Source organism: Psammomys obesus, unplaced genomic scaffold, assembly GCF_907164565.1.
Source record: "Psammomys obesus unplaced genomic scaffold, mPsaObe1.curated_primary_1811, whole genome shotgun sequence".
NCBI classification, from domain to species: domain Eukaryota; kingdom Metazoa; phylum Chordata; class Mammalia; order Rodentia; family Muridae; genus Psammomys; species Psammomys obesus.
Genome location: NW_026596162.1, coordinates 417,116 through 437,621, shown reverse-complemented (window position 1 = coordinate 437,621; position 20,506 = coordinate 417,116). Strand labels below are relative to the sequence as shown.

Genomic DNA, 20,506 nt, shown 5'->3' with positions numbered 1-20,506 from the left:
AGGCTTTCACTGCACTGTAGTTAGCCAGCAGCTCTTATTGCTAGCCCACAGAATGTAGAAGTCATGAAAATGCCTGGTTATGGTAGAGCCAGATCCTACTGATGCTGCTCCTATGGCCACTTCAGAGCTCTCCACCCTCAGACCCTCTGGGCAGCCATGTATGCTTGGTTCCTGCTAGCTCTGCTTTGGCACCGTCACTTTAAGGGGAAGTGTATGGAATATGGTCCACCGGTATATACAGCCTTGTGATGGTACTGCTGTACAAGATGCAGGGATTTCTGAGGAGGGAGGCCATCAAATTCCTAGTGTGGTGGAGGTAGATAGAGCCGCTTTCCACTGTCCTCAACCTTCCCACTCCCAAAATGAGCTCGGACTGCTTCTGAGGCAGGCTTCCTGAAGGTTCTGTGTGGCCCCCTGGAGCAGCTGGGCAGCTGTGAGGATCCACCCCCAACCCTACTGCCACTCCAGCCCCATCTGCCTGGCTTCTCATCGTCCCTAGAAGCGGCTGCTCTAGCAACACAACTTACTTTTCTTCCAAGAAAGTTGTGCTAGTTTGCGAAAAGCAGATTTTCTTGAGTTGCAGCCTCCAAACAAGGCCATAATTCCTACAGAGCCCCTGGCAGTCCCCACAGCCTGGACTCAGAGTGTCCTGGCCACAGTCCCGATTGTTATTTATTGACCAAAGGCCTCCACTCTGTCTACTCAGGAGCCATTTAATTCTCAGAGCTTTCAGCCATCTCTGTGTATCAGCAAAGCACTGCTAGGTCATGAGTTAGTTTTCTCAATGCTATGATAAGATACCTGACAGAAATAATGTAAGAAAGGGTTCCTTTGGGTTCACAGTTGGGAGGGAGGGTGTGGTGACAACAGTGGCGCTGGCTGTGGGGTTGAGTGTGAGGTAACTGGTCACGTGAATGCTGGTTCTCAACTGGCTTCTTCCCCACCTCCCCTTCACTCTGGGACCCCAGGGGCTCCTGAAATGGTGTCAGCCATATTCCAGGTCTCTTCCCTCCTCAGTTAAATATTTCTGGGAAAGCCCTTACAAGGTGATGCATCTCCTTTGTGTCCAGACTCAAGTCATGCTGACAGCAAGAATGAACTGTCACAACCAGTCTGTAGTGGTTGCTTATAACCCTTCTCCATTGCAGCCTGAGAAGAAAAGTCATTTGCATAATGAGATGTTTGATATGGTCTTCTTGGATTTGCCTGTTTCTGTTCCTTGTTCTTTTGGGTTTTGCTTTGCTTCTTGCATTGCTGGGATTCCAAGGCCCTCCCTACACTAGGCAAGAGCTGAACCACTGAGCTACATCCCCAACACCTTTGGTTCTGACCTTCCATGAAATCAGATATACAGAGGAGCTTATGCATTATTCATCTCCTCTTGACTTATAGAACAAACTCCATGCCTTCTCTGAAAAACAATTAAAAAGAGCAAGTGTGACTCACTGTGGACGGGTGAGACGAGAGAGAGTGAGTGAGAATGGACCGTCATTTGTAGTAACGTGTTGGGCTACTGCTCGTGAGTGCTGACAGACGTTTTCTGTGCTCTTTCAAAGAGGCTGGTTGCTCCCATGCCAAAAGGAACATGCAATTAATGGCAAGCCTAAAATGCACGTGGGTCTTCAATACTTACCTTTTTTTTTTCTTTATTCTTCATATTTTTAATGCTACCATCATAACAGTTAGATTCCTGCAGTATGGAAAGACCTTCTGGTGTGTTGAGGCACAGAAGAGTCATTATCAGCAAAGGCTCACACCTGTGCCCCTCTGAAAGACCACTGCGTCCCCCAGTCTCCCCAGCAGGAGAGCTGAATAGTAGATACTGGCTGGCCCACTGTGCATTTGTGTAAAATCAGATCAAGTCTGATTCTGACCACACGCAAGGAGGGGAGGTCAGAAGACAGTAGGCAGCTTCATCCTCCACACTCTGTGAAAGGCCCAGATGCCCACAGGGAGAGGCTATAGAGAGCTAGGCCTGAGGGTCTGGTTCAAATGTAGGTGCCACAGGCCTGCCTCATTCATGCATAATGCAGACAATGCATGTTTGTGAGTCCCACTTGGGGTACAAGAAGTAAAACATACAGCCGCTTACAGAAGAGGACCTCCAGAAGAAAAGGCATGAGTGTTTGACAGTTGTCATACTGACAGTCACACTAATAAATGCAATCGCTACCACAACTCATTTGCAGCCGAGGGAGAGTGTAGAGGCACCTTGCCCATCAAGGGACCATTGTCCTCACTCATCTTCAGATGTTGATCCGGATCTGGGAAGCTTCCCATTGTCCTTGCATGACTGCACAGAAGTATAGATTAGTGTGTGGGACTAGGCATCCCCAGGAGAGCTGTGCTGAAAGAATCCAGTGGCAGCCCCAACCCCTTCCTTTTGTGTGGGAGTGGATGTCTGAAAGTTAGGCAAGAACCAAGCCCTGTAAACACTGTCGAACTTAGCCACCTCCATGTGTCTTTTTCTTTCCTGTGGTTTTCACCTGTCCTCTTAAAAAGAAGCCCTTTATTGCATCCCTTTTGTATACTAGTTTCAGGCATTACTATTCTTGAGGTCCATGGCCATTATAATGTTTAAAATGAGGCTCAACTGAGCACAGCATCCTTTGGACAGGTGAAATGTCACCAGTGGCAAGAGCTTATGCAGGGGTGGACATGTAGGAAAGAGGAGTGAATCACTGTCATGGGGTAGGGTGGCCTGTCATTTACCCTGAAAACTGAGACTCTGCTGGATACAGCATGATATGTCAGACAGAGGAATGATTCACCCCCGTGGAGTGAGCTATTATTGTGGTCAGTCTGTAAACTGAGACAATCACTTAATGACTCGAAAGCAGGTAACTTGTCTACCATGGCTATGTTGTGCAGAGAAATGATTCACACACGCCTGCACCTGTGTCGTGTGACGGCAAGACAGTCAATCTGAAAACTGGACATCACTGAGTGACTGGCTAGTGGGTGACAGCATGGGTCCATTGGGCAGAGAGCTAAGTCACCCCAGTGATTCCATCCTGCCTCTCGGAACTCTGGGCAGTTTGAAATGAACTGATTGTAGGGCCGTGAGATGGCTCAGTGTGTAAGACTGCTTGCTGTACGAGCCTGGCAACCCTTGAAACCCATGGAAAGATGGACAGACTTGTCCTCTGACATCTACAAGTATGATGTGCGGTGTGTGCGCGCACACACACACAATGATTTATAAATCAGTTCTCAGCCTGTGAATCACGGCCCCTGTAGGGGGCCAAATGATTCTTTCCCAGGGGTCACCTAAGACCATCAGAAAGCACAGGCCTTTACATTATGACCCATAACATAGAACAATCACAGCTATGAGGTGACAACAAAAAATAATTTTACAGTTGGGGGTCACCACAGCTTGAGGAACTGTGTATCAAAGGGTGGCAGCATTGGGAAGGTTGAGAACCGCTGCTATAAATACATATTTTGAAAACCCGTGGGTTGTTTATTTGTGGGATCTTCATGTAATGTTTTCAGATTGTGGTTGACTGTAGGAAACTGAAGTATGGGACACAAAAATCACAGACAGTGGAACACTGCTGCAGTTGTAGATATTAATGTGAAAAGAAAAGCAGCAATCAACACAGTCTAGCACACTCATAGCATGAAACCATGGGATCCTCCAACAGCATCCCTCTGGCTTGTGTGTGTGTATGTGTGTGTGTGTGTGTGTGTGTGTGTGTGTGTGTGTGTGTGTGTACTCTATCTGCATTACACCTGCATGCCAGAAGAGGGCATCATACCACATTAGAGGACGTTGCTGGGACTTGAACTCAGGACCTCTAGAAGAGCAGACAGTGCTCGTGACTGCTGAGCCATCTCTTCAGGCCCCCTCCAGCTTTTTTAGAAAGGTGACAGGTATACTCAATTTTCCTACCTGGATTCTGTCTGTACGCAGTCCTCCATTGCTGAGCCTACTCTGGTGGATGTAGATTTCTGGTTCTCCCGTCAAGTCTACTTATGCTTAATAAGTGAGGAGTAGAAGCCAGAGCTGTTAGTCTGTCCAGAGAGACTTTTCTTTATTATCCTGGAGAGCAGAAATGTCGCGCCCTGCCATGCTGAGAAGTATCGCTTAAGTGAGCCTGGGCTGTGACACAGAGAGGGACAGCATCACAGCAAATGGCCCAGGAGGGCCCTGCAACCTCTTTTCCTAGTTAAATGTCAAAAATGTTCTTTGTAAGGTTTATCCAGTAAGACCAGGATTCTCTTGTGTTCCCCAGCAGCTATGATAATGACCATTTGTGGCCGAGAAGGAGCAGAAATTGCTGACAGGATTATATTTCTCCGGTAACGAGCTGGTGTAGATGCTGGTTGGCACGGTGCCCTGCGCTTGTTAGGACTGATGATGTCCTTGCAGCCAAGAGTGATTTATCCACTCTCTCTTTCATCTGTCCCCTGCTTACTGCCGTTAACCTCTTGACCTGGGATGGTTTCTGGACAGCCAGTGGATAAACTATTGTAACCAAGCCACAGGGCCACTCCTTTGAACAGTCTCTGGACATGAAGGCAGGAAGAGGATTTTCTCCTAAGGGGCCTTCTTTTTCTCTTTTAATCCTTTTAGTTGCACCCCCCCAAAAAAAAAGCAAGCAAGAAAAATGTAGTGACTATTGTACAATGTAGAAAGAGAAGAGCAAATAAATTTGCATCGTCTATAGGTAGGTGTGTGTGTGTGTGTGTGTGTGTGTGTGTGTGTGTGTGTGTAACCAGCTATTTTTTCTAGTATCAAGGACCAATATTATTATAGGTATTTATGTAGTAGGTCCATATTGATTGTCCCGTAAGTGCTACAGACAGTTTAAAAGTTCTGGAACTTACCTTTTTTACAAAAGGTCAAATTCAGAGACTGGGTTCTTGTGGACAGGAGAAAAGGGCCATTTAGTTCTATTCCATTTGGTGGGTCTTGGTCAGCAGGCTTCAGTGTGGTGCAGGGACTTTCCTGCTAGGTCATACATAGTGTGCGTCAAACAGCTAGCTTTGCTTTTGTTTTGTGCAGTGTGGGCAGTCTGTGTTGGTTTCACAGTGAAGATGAACTTAGGGTCTTCACTGAGTTCGTCTTCACTGAGTGCTGGTGTAAGGCAAGGAGCAAGGATGGCTGTGCAGGTGGGGAGTGAGTAGAGAGACCTTGCAGAGGCTGAGGACCTGCCTACCACAGTGCACAGCCTAGGTTGGAAGGGAAGGCGATGGCATGGGAAGCAAGGGGGCCTGCTGAAAAGCAGGCTCTGCAATGCCAAAGAGCAAAGGAAGGAGAATAATGAGATGCAAAATCTGTCTTCAGCAGCAGCGGCGGCACCTCTTCATTCCTGAGCAGAGCATTCTTAAATGCAATGTCCTTCCCACATGCTAGGTCTGTGACCTTGAGCAATGTCCTCTCTCTCTTCCCCATCAGGCCTCAGTTCCCCCACGTAGGCAATGACATACTAGCACAAGACTCCCCAGGCATCAGGCAAGCAAGTGGCACTCAATCTCCCTTATTATTTCTGTTTTCTAGGAATAGAGCTATGCCCTCCAGGAAAACGGTTCGTGATTACCATGGTAGCAAGCTTCGTGGCCATGGCGGGGCAGTTCCTCATGCCGGGGCTGGCTGCGCTGTGCAGAGATTGGCAGGTGTTGCAGGCCCTCATCATCTGTCCCTTCCTGCTCATGCTGCTCTACTGGTCGTGAGTATCCTCCGTGATGTACCTCACCTGTGCCTGGCTGCAGGCTCTGATCGCCACAATGTTAATATGATTTTCCTGATAGGATCGATCTCACCTCAAATCTCTCTCTCTCTCTCTCTCTCTCTCTCTCTCTCTCTCTCACACACACACACACACACACACACACACACACTAACTGTTTACATTGTTCATACTGTGGAATGAGCCCTTTTGTGCCATTCCCCAACCCCAATAGCTACCCATGACGTCACACTAACCTGCTACTCTCTATCACATAATTACATTGAGATGAATAGCTATAAGTGGACTTTCCAGGTGGCAGGAAGGTCTTTTGTTAGGACAGGACGTGTGGAAGGGAGGTGCTGAAGGAGTGATTTTTTTTTTTTTTAAGCTCCATATCTTCTCTAGGTGAGGGGTGAACAAATTTCAGCTCATTGCCCAAATCTGGCTCATCCTCTGTGTTTGCAAATAAAGATTTATTGGAAGGCACCCATTCTCATATGTTCACAAATACATCGCCTGTAGTTACTGTGTCAGCAATGGCATGGCCCTCACAGCTGAAAATACTTACCTGATCATTTACAAAAAAAAAAAAAAAAATCTGCTTATGATTAATCTAATCTGACTTTTAAAGCCATATGTAACAAGTTTTTGAGTTGACAACTCTTGTGGGGGCATTGAACATACTGTCTCCGTTATGACCTAACTGTCTAAGAAATATGAATATTCTGTACGAAGAAAAACTTCAGCTGAATGCAGTGGTACATGCCTGTAATCCCAGCAGGCAGAGGCAGGAGGATCTCTGTGAGTCTGAGGCCAGCCTGGTCTACAAATCGAGTCCAGGAGCCAAGGCTACATGGAGCAACCTTGGCTTAAAAAACAAAGAAAGAAAGAATTCAAAATGTACAAATTTAAGAACAAAATTGTTTTTATCTTTGAGAAGCACCCAGGGACTTTAACACTTGCAGTATGCCTGTGTGTGACAGAAGGTGCCACGCCCTGTGCTTGACTCTGGCTAGGCCGGCCCAGCAAGCTGTCCCTTCCCTGCTTTGTCAGCTCTATAAAAAGTGGGTCACAATCATTCTACCTCATGGGGTTGTTTTAAGACTAAAATGATGCATGCATCATGGTGCATGAGGAGCCAATCTGAAGGGTGGCTTGGACATAAAGCCTCGAGCCCTACCCATGAATAGGCATGTAACCTTTGGCAGGTGGTTTAACCTCTGGACCTCAAGTTCATCAGTGCCCTAAGTCGTAATAGTAAATAATTGGGCTGGGAGAATTAATACAGACACTTTTACTGGTACCGGTTACCTAGTCTCGCTTATGTTAATGGTTATGATCAATGTAATTATTATATTTTTATTTATATTGATACTTTTTAAGAATCTTCACATGTCAGGTCTTAAATTCCCATAATTATTAACTACTGCTTTTGTTGCCGTATCAACCTTAATAGAAACCCTTGTGTAGGAGCAGCAAGAGCTGTCAGGAGAAACATAGTCTACCTTTTTCTACTAGCCTTTAAAGGCTCCACAAGAATCAGTGGCTTTGAAACTGTGTGGGTGCCTGCCCTTTATCCTCGCCTCTCTCATCACTGCCGTTCTGCCATCTCCTCCTGTTGGCTCAGTTCTTTGACAGTCTTCAGGGACTGCTGCAGGGAGAGGTGAATGGTAGCACTAGCCAGGACAACCAGCTGTTGGTGGCAAAGTACAGAGAGTGACACACTTTTTTTTTTTTTTAACAAGAAAATATTTGCTGCCTGCACTCAGGGTGCCCAACGGCACATTTGGTGGCTGCCCACCCTCTGAGGAGCTAAGAGGAACGGCACTCCAGTTGCCTAACACAGAAATCTCAAGCTGCAAATGGTGGGATTGGGCTATAAAGATAAAGGTGTAGAAGGGAACTTCTGGTCAAGATGGTAGATAGACAGAGAAACAGACAAGGCTCTTTCTGTGTGTGCATGGTTGATGAAAAAAAAAATCACTTCAAAAATACAGTGCTGGGCTGCACTGGAATACGGAGGGCATTCTAACAGAACAGTCATGAAGACAGCGTGAGGTTTCCAAACCTGAAAGCAGCCTCAGGAGCTGTATTTAGGTACCTGCCCATGGGCTACAACTGAGCTCTTGGGTGTACTTGTTGTTTTTGAGTCACTGACTCTAGTACCTGACAGAAACAATTTGGAAGAAAGGTTTACTTTGGCCCATTGGTTCAGAGTTTCAGTCCATCACAGTAGGTTGGCGTGTCCAAGCAGCTCAATTCATGGTAGTGGGGGTGCATGCAGACACTGTCCACAGCACAGTAGACAGGAAGCAGAGACAGGAAATGAACATGGATAAACCCCCAAGGACTCACCTCAAATAACCTACCTACCTTCTCCCAAATTTCCAGAACCTCCCAAAATAGTGCCACCAACTGGGGATCAAGTGTTTAAAAGCCTGTGGGGACACTTCAGATTCAAACTTAACCCTGTGGTTTGGCTGTGGATTGTGCCACACCCATTCTTGTGCCAGAGGCTTGGTTTTCAGTGTGGTGGTGCTGGAAGGAAGTGGGACCTTTAAGAGGTTGGGGGTCTCATGGTTTGGTCATTAGGGGTATGCTGATTGAATGGATTGACACTGATCTCACAGAATGAGTGAGATTACTCTGACCCCTAAATCTGGCATCCCTCTAGTCATGTGATCTCTGTCACACACATTCTATCATTGTGATTCCACCCACCTGAGGTCCTCACCAGAGGTCTAACTTCCCTGTCTTAGACTTTCAGCCTCCAAACTGCAGGCTTTGTATGTTGCCCTGGCATAGGCATTTTGTTTTAGCAACAGAGAAGGGACTAAATACAGGCTTGGTATACAATTAGAGCCGAGCTCCTTGAATAAAGCCAAGAATCAAAGACTAGAACGTCTTTGCTCACCACAGGGTCTCCACCCACAGCTGGCTAACTCCCTGAACTGCAGACAGAAAAAGATTCTCTCAGGAAAAAAAAAAAATCAAAGCTTTGAAGTCTGTACCGTGGATGTGTGTGTGTGCGCATGCATGCACAAATTTTAGCCACTTGCCAAGGCTGAGAGGCAGACCTTCTAGAGTCAACAAAGCTTCCCAAGGAGGCACACAAGACTCACATGGAAGAACGTTCTTGGCAAAGGTGAGCTCACAGACAAAATCCACACATTCCTGGGGAAAGGTGTGATGAGGACCAAAAACTGTAGATTTCAGACTTTGCACCTCAGGAACCTCTGAACACAAAAAAGCCTAAAAAGAAAATTGTATATTATTTGAGTACCTACCCCATGCTGCCACTATTATTCTAGATTTGGCACCTGCACACAAACAGGTTGCTATTCTCTGGAAATACAGAAGGCAGGCACAGGTGAAAGGCAGATCACAGCCTCATAAACAAGCCAGGAAGAGGCTTGTCTTAGGGTCACTATTCCTGTAATAAAACATCATGACCAAAAGGGGAAGGAAGATAGCATTTATTTCTTCAGAGTTCCGTATAACAATTCATCCTCAAAGGCAGTGAGGACAGGAACTCAAACAGGATAGGAAGCTGGAGGCAGGGGCTGATGCAGAGGCCATGGAGGGGTACTGCTTACTGGCTTGCTCCTCAGGGCTTGCTCAGCCTACAGGCTTGCCTGCAACCCAGTCTTTTTTGTAGGTATTTTCTCAGTCGGGGTCTCTTCCTCTCAGATGACTTTAGCTGTGTCAGATGACATAAAACTAGCCAGCACAATTGCCCCCCCCCGTCAGCTCGACACACAAACACATCACTGTAAAGCCACAACCTTTCCTTTCTTGTTCATCTCCAAGATCACACATTAATATAAAAATTACAATATAAAACATTTTACAAACTTTAAAGGCCCACAGTCTTACAAATTCAAACACTTAAAAAAGGTTCAGTCTCTTTATTTAAAAATAAATAAATAAATAAATCTGAAGCCTCTTAAAAGTCTCTCAACTGTGAGAGATAAAGATCAAAAATAAGTTTAATACTTTCTGTAAGAGAGAAGACCCAAGGCACAGCACAATCAAAGCAAAGCAGAACTGAACTCCAACTGTGTAAATAACTCGGCGTCCAGTGTCTGGAACCCTCTCACAATCTTCTGTGCTCTTCCAAGAAGCTTGGGTCACTTCTCTGCTGTGCCCTCTGCAGCACACAGAGCTTGTCTTCTAGGCTTAGACAGTCTCAACTCCACCACTGCTACTGTTTTTGGTGGTCATCCCATGGTACTGGCATCTCCAAAGTGCTGGAGTCTCTGCTGCAACTGGACTTCGCTTACACCAATAGCCTCTCCTGGTCTTTCTTCATGTTACCAAGCCTCCACTTCTCTATGACCCCTTTAATCCCGGGACATCACTGCTACTGAGGATGCACCCTCTCCAATGGCCTATCCTAGCCTCTTACAGTTCCAAGCCTCAGCTGCTCTTCATGACCCTTTCATGCTTTCAAAACCCATACTACCTGGGTGAGTCTTATATTACCAAGTTCAGATGTCAGCATGAGGTATGACCTGAGCAGCCCTGAGGAAACACTTCCCAAAAGACTTCGCCTCAGTGATGCTGGTCTCTTGTTAATCAAAGGTGATTCTTCAGCTCCAGCTGACCAGCATCCATTGTCCCAGCAAAGCAAAGGTTTTACTTTAGTGGTTTTGGTCCTTTGTTGATTACAACCAAGTTTTCAGCTCCAACTGACCAGACACCACAGCTTCTTCATACACATTGCCCACTAGAGTCTTTGCTTCCCTCTGAAACTTCACAGGCCAGGCCTCCATCATCTGTACTGTTCTCAACATTCTTATCTTCCAGGCTCCTACAAAACAGCTCACCAAACTTTGGACACTCAATGGCTTTTCTGGCCCACAGTTCCAAAGTGCTTCTAAAATCCTCCCCCAAACACATGGTCATGTCTGTCACAGTAACTCTCCACTATCTGGTAACAATGTCTTTCCTAGTTAGGGTTAGCAACTTGGGGAGGAAAGGGTTTATTTGGCTTACATTTGTACATCACTGTTCATCACTGAAGGAAGCCAGGACAAGAACTCAAACAGGGCAGGAACATAGGAGCAGGAGCTGATGCAGAGGCCATGGAGGAATGCTACTTACTGGCTTGCTTGCCTACAACCCAATCTTATGGAGACATTTTCTTAACTGAGGTTCCCTGTTCTCAGATGACTTTGGCTTGTGTCTAATTGACATAAAACTACCGAGCATACTTACACTCTGAGATCTGTCCTTTTGCCCTGTTGGGCAGCCACAGCCACTGTGCTTTGGGTTGTGTGAAATGAGGCAATGGCTACACGGGGGACAGCAGACTCACCTGCAGGTCTGATTAGAGAGGTATTTTGAAAGTGATCCCAGGAAGATTTGTCAGTGGACCCAGTGTGGCTCATGAAGGTGAAAGAGGAAGCTGTGACTGGGGCTGGGCCTTTGAATAGGAGGGGCTGAGGAGTAGGGAGGTGTTGGGTGTCAGTAAGAAAAATAGTTTATTGCTTACAGTTCTGACAAGGAGGGGGTCACACAACACCCCGTGAGGACATATGAGGAAGTGTCAGAAATCAGGGGGGAAGGGGACAGTGTGTGCAGGAGCCTTCATTGTAGTTTCTTCAAGAAAGAGTAGATGAGGCATAGTAGGAAGATTCAGGATCATCCAGTGTTGGGGCATGGGGCTATACCCAGTTGTCTGCTACTCAGCCCTGGGGTTATCATAGCTAGTGGGGTAGTTCGTCAGTGGAAGAGTCTGATCCAGGTCTAAGAGATGGTTAAGGTATGGCTTCTAGATTGGTAACTTTGTGTGTAAAACATGCAGTATTACTAGTATTACAAGGAATGAGTTGACCCTCCGCCCAGCGGGGCAGGGTGCCCCAGGATGAGCAAGGCTCCACACATTCACACTGGAAATTTAAAAGTCACTCTTCGCATACAACCAGCCCTTCCATACAAGTGCAGGCTGAGGCCACCAGCATAAGATGGCATTAGCAGTGTGACTGGGTAGGGAATTTGACGAAGACTTTCGTGAGTGCAGGTGCTCTTTGGTAATGGGAAGCTCTGTGTGACACAGGGTAAATTTCTGCCCCTTCGCCCAGCGAGTCTGAGAACCAAAGCCAAGTGAGCTGCTTGAGCATGCGTACAGCTCATTTCACCTTTGGGTGAGGCAGCACCGGCTGACATTTCCCTGTGGGCTGGAGGTGAAGGCAATGCTGCAGAAGGCAAAGGAGGAAAGCAAGGAGAGAACGAATGTGGGCTTGCTTGTATACACGGAGGCATTGAAGCTCAGGAAGCAGGTACAGAAGGGACTGTACCTAGGAGTAAGCACAGTCAAAGGTGGGCGCAGGCGTCCACAGCCTCCAGGCACCCTGTCGCGGTGCCAAGTAGAAAGTCTTTAGTCGTTTGCTTAGCCATTCGTTAGACCTTAGGGAAGGGCAGCACAGCTTAGTCCCAGTGCAGAAGAGAGTTGTAATGACCCATCCTTCCCCCAGGTAAAGCCTTCCATTCTCACAGTACACAAACAAATGAGAAGAAATAAAACCAAGATCAAGAACGCCAGAGGGCGGAAGAATAAGAGGAATTCTGCCAGGTGTGGCAAGAAGATGAGTGGGAGGTGAGAGAAGGATGAAACAGGCCTCAAGAAAGACCTGCTGCTCTCAGAGAGGACAAGGGTAGGAAGGGCACCTCCCCCAGCGGGTCCCAGCCTACTGGCACTGTTGCTTGGCAACAACTGCTTGGCAAGAGCCTCCATGCATGGCAAAATCTTGCCCTGAACCTTGTCACTGTATCAAAATCTGTGTTACATGAGGCTCTCTCAGGAGACTACAGGTGTGGAAGATGAGGAAGGTAGTAGAAGGGGCAGGGAGTACGAGTTTTTCTGGTTGGAACTTACTGTTGAGGAGGGGCAGAAAGAAAAGAAAAGGATGGTGCATGCCAACATCTCACTCACAGTGAAAATGACAGGTCCAGAGGGCACCGTAGGTTCAGTAATGCCGACACTCCCAAAGCTGCTGTGCCCCCTCCTGTGCTGGCGAGCATCTGGATGCCAACTCAGCGAGCACCCCTGGAGGATATGTGTGTGCTTGGTATGTGTTTCCTAGGTACCGGGGCTGTCATCATAAACCAGGCAGACCCAGCCCTGCCTTCATGAACCAGGGAGGCAAGGAAAGAAAACCACACCTAATATTTATATCCCAATGCACCCTGGGGTGTGGGGATTTCAGTGTGCCTGAACATTTCAGAGACATGCTTTCTCCAAGATCAGCTGCCAGCTTCCTCCTGGAGGCGGCATCGAGTGCTGTTCAGCAGAGTGATCCAGTTTTGCCTGAAAACACACACACACACACACACACACACACACACACACACACACACACACCAGAGAATAAAAAAAAAAAAAGCTTCACTAGGAAGCTAGGGAGATGGTTCAGTGAGTAAAGCTTGTGCCACTGAGTGTAAGGACGCAGAGTTTGGATCCCTATCACCCATGTAAATGTTGGGTAGGTGTGGTGGCCTTCCTGTAATTCCAGCGTGGAAAGGTGAGGGAGGGGCTGGGAGCAGAGAGGATCCCCCAAAGCAAGATGGCTAGATAGACTAACTGAATCAGCAAGCTCTGACCTCAAGCAAAAGAATATGTAAGATGGAAGGCAATCACCAAAGACCCCCGAAGTCAACCGCAGACCTCCATGAGCATGTGCGCCTACATATCTTCTCATTCATATGCATACATCTATACACAGCAAACACACAGGAAGAGTGTCCCAGGGCTGCAGGTGAGTCCTGAGCTCAGAGGAGCAGTCCTGTGCCGGTTAAAAGAGCGGGACTCTTGCTTATGACATCCGGACCTGTTGTCCTTTAGAGCAAGGCATAAAGGATGTGCGGATATGCCCAAAGTTGGCCGAGTCCAGCCCCATTCACAAACCAGGACCTGAAGACCTGTATTGAGAAGCAGGTGTTGTTCTTAGGAACAACTTGGGTCACCGTGGCCATCTCAGACATCCTGTGACAGAGGTGTCTCCAAAAGTGCTTGCAGGAAGAGACAGCACTTGGTCCTGAATTTAACCCCCTTACCTGCACTCTGGGGATTTACACACAGGTGACACATTCTAGAAGCTTCTGTCCTGGCTGTGTTCTAGTTGCCTGGACTAGGTTACCTGCTTTGCTAACACAAAAGCCCCATCAACAGCCTCAGGTGTCTTGCTGTCAAGGAAGTTTCTGCTCCTGGCCTGTCTCACACCCCTTCAGGGGAACACCAGTGGTGGCCTTCTTGCACTCTGCCAAGACTCCTCATCGTCAACCTGTTGGGAAAGATCCTCGGCTTAGGTTCACCCTATGTGACTGCTCGGTGTGAGGGAGACATGTACCAGATGGGTGGAGATGGTGAATTATTAACTACACCTTGTTCTGCTGGAATTTCATCCTGATGAGAGCTTCCCAACCATCACACTCATTAGAAGCCCTGGGGAGGGCAACGAGAGAGAGGCAGCCAGATGAGAAAAGTAGGAAAGGAAGAAAAGCATAACATTAGAGAATAAACGCTCTCGCTAGTTCTCCACATGAGTCCCATGTCAGTGGGAAGGAGGGTGAGCCGGCCTACACCGCTCAGCAGCTGAGGAAGGAGCTAGCTTTGGAGCTTTAGGAAAAGGTGCCTGTGCCAAAGAGCTTTTAACATTTACATTTTTTCAAGAGAAATACTATAGAAACACATACATGGCCTCAAGCTGGATAAGTCCGGTTAAAAAACACAAACAATTCCATCATACGTGAAGATAATAAATGGTCTTAATTTATAAATGTCACTAAAAACATTTGAGGCAGAATCAAATTTATTTTTATCACTTCTTGGATTTAGTCTTAGAGGTTTTGGTGGGGTAGGTTGTTGTTGTTTTTTAATGGAGTCTTGCCGTACTGCCCAAGCTGGCCTCAAATTCCTGAGCTTGAGCAGTCCTCCTAAATAGCTGAGGCAGCAGGTGTGCTTCACCACACCAGCTGATGGTGACACTTCAGAGCCAGACTAAGCGCTTTGCATCCCAGAGTTCCGTTGATCTTCCCAAGGACCCTTGAAGTTGTCCCAGTGGTAGCTTCCTCATGCACACAGAGAAACTGAGGCACACAGATAGTCCACAATTTGTCAGAGGTTCTTCGGCTGCTAACTCAGCTCAGTCCCACAGGCTGTGGTGCTCCTAGGCCCAGGAAGTACTCAGGCCACCAAGGGTGGCATATACTTGGCACAGAACTTGCTTCTCTTCCTGGGAGATTCCATGACCCCATCTAACAATGACCGAAATATTTCTTCAAGTCGCCTGAATATCGCTACCTGTCCTAATAGAGGCACAGTGAAAGTGTGTTAAATGGATTAATGGTGCTGCTTATGGCTTAAAAAATGAGTTGAAAAGGTGTGTGTGTGAGAGTGTGTGTGCATGCGTGTGTGTGTGTGTGTATAATACATCAATTATCACTCTGCTTTTCTTTCCCAGGCATGAGTTGCGCATCATCCTCCACCAAAATCAATTTCATTTCAAAATACCACATTATACAGAGAGATTCAATCACAGATAAAACGAGGTTGTGGGATCCCTGTCACACAGGGAACTCAGCTATATTAACAGTTACTCACACAGGAGAAGATCTTCCTCACAGAAAAAGGGGAGAAGTAAGTCACAGACCCTACCGTCTCTGGGAACCTGAATAAGTACGCAGTAATCTTTTCACAGGCTTTGGCGATTGTTTCACAATTGATTTGGGGCCGTAGTGGCTGGGCTTCAATCCCAGCATGTGCGAGGCAGAGGGAGGTAGAGCTCTGTGAGTTCAAAGCCAGCCTGGTCTAAGTAGAGAGTTCCAAGACAGCGAGGGCTACACAGGGAGATACTCTTTTAGAGAGAGAGAGTGAGAGAGAGAGAGAGAGAGAGAGAGAGAGAGAGAGAGAAGGCTTTGCAATCCTTATTATCTCTATATATCTCTATATTATCTAGACTGGGTCATGAAGCATCATGTAATGCTAACCAAAGGCAAATGTACACCAGCGGAGAAGGGCTCATATTCCTCAGTGGTGTAGCCTCTATTATGTTTTCCTGACTCAAGTCTACTAACTGCCACCCAGCCTATGTTCACAGAAGCAACCTAACTAAATCCATTGGAGCATTCTGGTGCATTCACACACACACACACACACACACACACAGAGAGAGAGGCAGGAAAGTAGGAAAAAGGGTAACAAGGGGGAAATATGATCAAATTTATATATATATATATATATATATATATATATTCATGTTTATGTAATTGTGAAAGAAATAACTAAAAACACAGACTGAGAAACAATCATGAGAGTTGAGCGAGCATGGTTAAAAGTAAGCTGGAAATATCTCAGCAAAGGGCAATCAGAGCAAGCACATGTGTTAGATCCTGAGCTGTCAGTGCCTGGCTCAGGTCAGGCAGACCTCTGGAAACAGGTGTCAAATGCTAAGTGACTGCTGCACTGGCAGCTGGTCAGAGTCCACACAGATGGTGAATGAGGCTTAGGGGGTCCCACGAGACCAGTACCAAAAGAGGGCAATTTGGGCTCACTCAGCCTTTGGAATTGGCTGACTCAAATCAGGGTAAGTTTCCGTGGTAGCTGGGAGAGGTGTGCACAGTGATGAGGAGGCATCTGCCAGAGCCAAGTGTGAGGACAGATCAGGGCCAGCAGGAGGCTCCCACGTGATGAGTAGATAACCGTAGCCACAGGATCCGTCTGCCTGTGTCTGATGGACATAGGATTAGAGTCCAGGCTTAGGCCAGAAGCTGATCTCCTGGAGTAGTTGATTAAACCACCCACAGCAAGCTGCAGAGGTGCCAGTAAAATTCCAGCCAAATGCGACGCAGCAAAAATTCATCTCTTCTGCCTCTTTCCCTCCTCATTTTCCTGCCTCTTTCCTTCCTTCCTTCCTTCCTTCCTTCCTTCCTTCCTTCCTTCCTTCCTTCCTTCCTTCCTTCCTTCCTTCCTTCTTTCCTTCCCTCCCTCCCTCCCTCCTTCCTTCCACCTAGAACGGTGTGCATGCTGCATGAGCACTCTACCACTGAACTGGATTCCCAGCTCCTTCCTATTGTATTGTTTCAGACAAGGTCTTGTTCAATCACCCAGCCTGGCCAGGGACTCACTATTGCAATCCAAGCTAGTCTTGAGCCTGCAATCCCCCTGTCTTGGCCCGGCAAGTGCTTCGATTACAGGCCTGCGCTGCTTTGCCTGTCAGAGCACTATACTTTCTTTATCACTTGCAAAAGATGTCAGTTCAGCTCCCTGTACAGCATTGCACCTTTAATGCCCTGTGTGCTTTCTGATTTCTGTGGCCAGATAATCACATCCACAGTGATTTTGAAAGGAGGAGAAGGGAGAAAGTGGAGAATATTAACTCGGGTACGTGGGTGGATGAGCACCGGCTGCGAGCAAGGTCACAGACTGTAGGTGTCTGTATAGGGGCTGAATCCCAAGTCTTTACCTGCTAGAAACATGAACAGAGGAAAATTTAGGGTTACGTCACTATCTGCATAGGTCAGTCTGTGCATTCAGACTTGGTCTACCGTAAAGAGGCTAATGCCAAAGACTTCATGGGCCCTGCTTGAGCCTGCAAGCACCCTGAGAATGCCGGACACTGGCGTAATCCGAGCCAATAATCCGAGCACAATGAGGCTGCTGTGCACAGTGTGGCATAATTTCACCTTTCAGAAGTGACATTTAGCCCCAAATCTCAACAGATAACATGGGAGATCTGGCCTGCCAAGGCTTCTGTGGCATTATACTGACCTCATTTCATAGATTCAGGGAAATTGAGGCCCAGAAAAATAAAATGGCTCCTGTAAGGTCAGAGCAACTTCCTGACTTATTTCCACCATCCTTTTTTTTCCCCCCATGGAATATGGGGCCTCGGTCTGTGATGAGCTCTGGATATCTTTGAATAACTCCCAACTGTGTTTAATTCCATTCAGGCCTTTGGGTTTGTTGCTGCTGCTTTGTTTTCTTTTGGGGCCTCTCTAGAATATTTTTTAACTGTACAGTATTTAGTCATACGCAGAGGGTCATCAACCAGAGCCACTATCAGACGTGCCCCAAGCTCCTCTTACACTCACTTTCATGTGGAAAGGTCATCTCCTCAAAGTTTTATTGACCTTGCTCCCTCTCTGGACCCGATTTTGTGTCCTTCCTATGAGGCTACACCACAGAAGTTCCACACTGGGCTGGGGTATAGCTCAGTGCACCATTTGTATAGCATGCTTTCCTTCCCAACAAAATAACTTCTTGGGGCCTAAAGTATGGCTCTTCTCCCTAATGACCCCAGCTGTTCCATGCATGTTTGTTCTGTGACTGACATCCCTTCTGAGTCACAGGCAGGAAGGTGTGTTTGTGTACATGGGTATCGCCCTAAAGCTAAATACTTCACAAAACAAATAAAGGACTGACTTACGGGCACAGCTAATTTAATAAAGCGTTGGCAGTTTGTTTTATTTCCTTCCTGTATTTTATTTATGAGTAAATGTCCTAGTACAGTGAATTAAACAGGACACATGTGCTTTTTACTCGAAGAACTACCCACCTGGCCTTTCAACAGAACATGTGTTTAATGAACGCTCCAAAAAGCAACCCTAGCCACCTATTATCACTCCTGGATATATGCACCAGAAGGACTAAGTCAGTGAAGACAGAGTCGTGCACATCCGTGGCTCCAGTAGCATTGTTCATAATAGCAAGATTGGAATCACCCATCAAGGGCTGACCAGATAAAGAATATACATGATGGAGATTTATTTAGCCATAAAAAGAACAAAGTTATGACATTGGCAAGAAAGTAGATAAAATGGGGGGGGGGTCATCGTGTTAAATGAAATAAGCCATACTTGAAAAGACAAATAGCATGTATTTTCTTTTATATGTAGAATCTAGATTCATAAATATGTATACAGGACATGAAAACAGAAAGAAACTAGTTGGGAAAAGAACAGAGGGGGTCATTATGAGAGGGGGATGGGAAGGTATGATCAAATGTATGCTATATATTAATGAAAATGTTAGAATGAAATCTTTTCCTTTTATAGTAAATGTATATTAAAGAACAAAAAAAAGCCTGTCCAGATAGGAAGCATGTTGATGTTAGATTCTCCCATTGGATAAGAAAACAATTTATTACTTTTAAACTTTAAGGGAAAATGGTCAGCCTTATAGTACCATGTACCAACTTTTTAAAACTTTAATCAGTTGTACATATTAATTACTAAAAATTGAAATAACAAAATTTACTTTATTGCAAATTTCTGAAAACAAGAAAACCCGGTGATCTACTCTGATTATTTATCATCTTCTCATCAAACTACCCCAAATTTTATTTACGTTCATTCTAGTTATTATATTTCATCTCAGACTTGAGAGTCATCATGCTTCTTTGAATTGAAATAAGACATAAAAGAATAAAGTCATTTGCGAGCATTCAAACTGCATACATTCCATATAGATAAATGGTGGAAAGTTAGAAAAGGCCTGCAGCACCCAGAAAAAAGAGAGAGAGAGAGATAATCAAATTAGGAGAACTCAAGCACAGATTATTCAAATTAATTGTTGTACAGTTTAAGCTCAAAGAATAGCTTTCACACCTGCTGCATGGCAATATCAGCAATAAAGGACAGTATAAGACTTAGGTTTAAATTGACTCTGTCTTATTTATCTCCTATTCTAGTATTCCCAGAAGGAACCCACCTGTGAAACCAGCAGAGAATGCCAGCACACTTGAATGGCACACTTCTTTCTTCCTCCTGATCTCCACTAAGACCCATGCTTCTTAGTTTTCTTTCAATCTGGAAAATATTTTCAGCCTTACCATATGGTCTCTGCACTGACTGTACTGTCCAGACTCCTCTCTGTCTGAGAAAGATGCCTTTAATCTCTCCCAAAATTCTCTCACTTCTGTCCTGGGTCTGGTGCTGACTTTGGTACTTGTTCAATGTACCAATTAACTGCTGATTTCACCAGATAATTCCACAGCTTACAACTACACCGTAAAACAGACCTAGGAAGGGTCTGACAGGCCTAGGGTTAGCTCGGCTGCACACCAGGAAATAAAGGATGGGAATGTAAGTTAGAAACCTGTTACTACTGTCAAATCATGTCACCATGCTCTGTCATACATATGCCCAGGCAAGCGCAGGAAGAGGTTACCTGAGCTGAATGCTCCTGTTCAGCTTAAAGAAACAGCAAGGGAGTGGTCCTGTATGTCTGCAATCCCAGCTCTCAGAAGGCTAAGACAGAATGATTGCCCTGAGCTCTAGTCAAGTCTGGACTGCCTTGTTGGACCTTCTTGGAAAAGAAGAGGGAGAGAGGGACAGAGTGGTAGCAAGCACACCTACTTGGGAGACCATTTTCTCTCTTGATACAATAGCATCACTTAGGAAGAGCACCATATAAAATGTCCATATAAAGCTTTAGAGCCACACTTCACTGCCACTGTCTGTTACAGGATCTTTCTAAAGCACATTTATCCTGCTTTTAAGAAATTACAGAGCTGGAGAGCTGATAGCTTGGTGGTTAAGAAAACTTACTGCTCTTGCAGAGGATACACCTTCATTTCCAGCTTCCATATTGGGTAGCTCACAACAGTTTGTAGCTCCAGTCGTAAGGTATCATCTGACACCCTCTGGCTTCCACAGGCACCTGCATGTACATGGTGCATATGTACTCCCACTGGCAGATACATACACATAAATAGAAAATAAATAATTTAGTTTTATTACTTCATGTATATGTATGTATCTGTATGTGAATCTCTTTGTGTGTGTGTGTGTGTGTGTGTGTGTGTGTGTGTGTGTGTGTGTGT

At 46.0% G+C, this 20,506-nt stretch overlaps 1 protein-coding gene across 2 annotated transcripts in view; it reads left to right on the top strand.

The window, feature by feature from the left end:
- Slc22a23 (solute carrier family 22 member 23) overlaps positions 1-20,506 on the top strand; it is a 166,673-nt gene that overhangs the window by 115,629 nt on the left and 30,538 nt on the right. For both annotated transcript variants that reach the window (XM_055595086.1, XM_055595085.1), the window contains exon 4: positions 5,510-5,678. In XM_055595086.1, the coding sequence (XP_055451061.1) occupies positions 5,510-5,678 (169 nt within the window). The remainder of the gene's footprint in view (positions 1-5,509; positions 5,679-20,506) is intronic.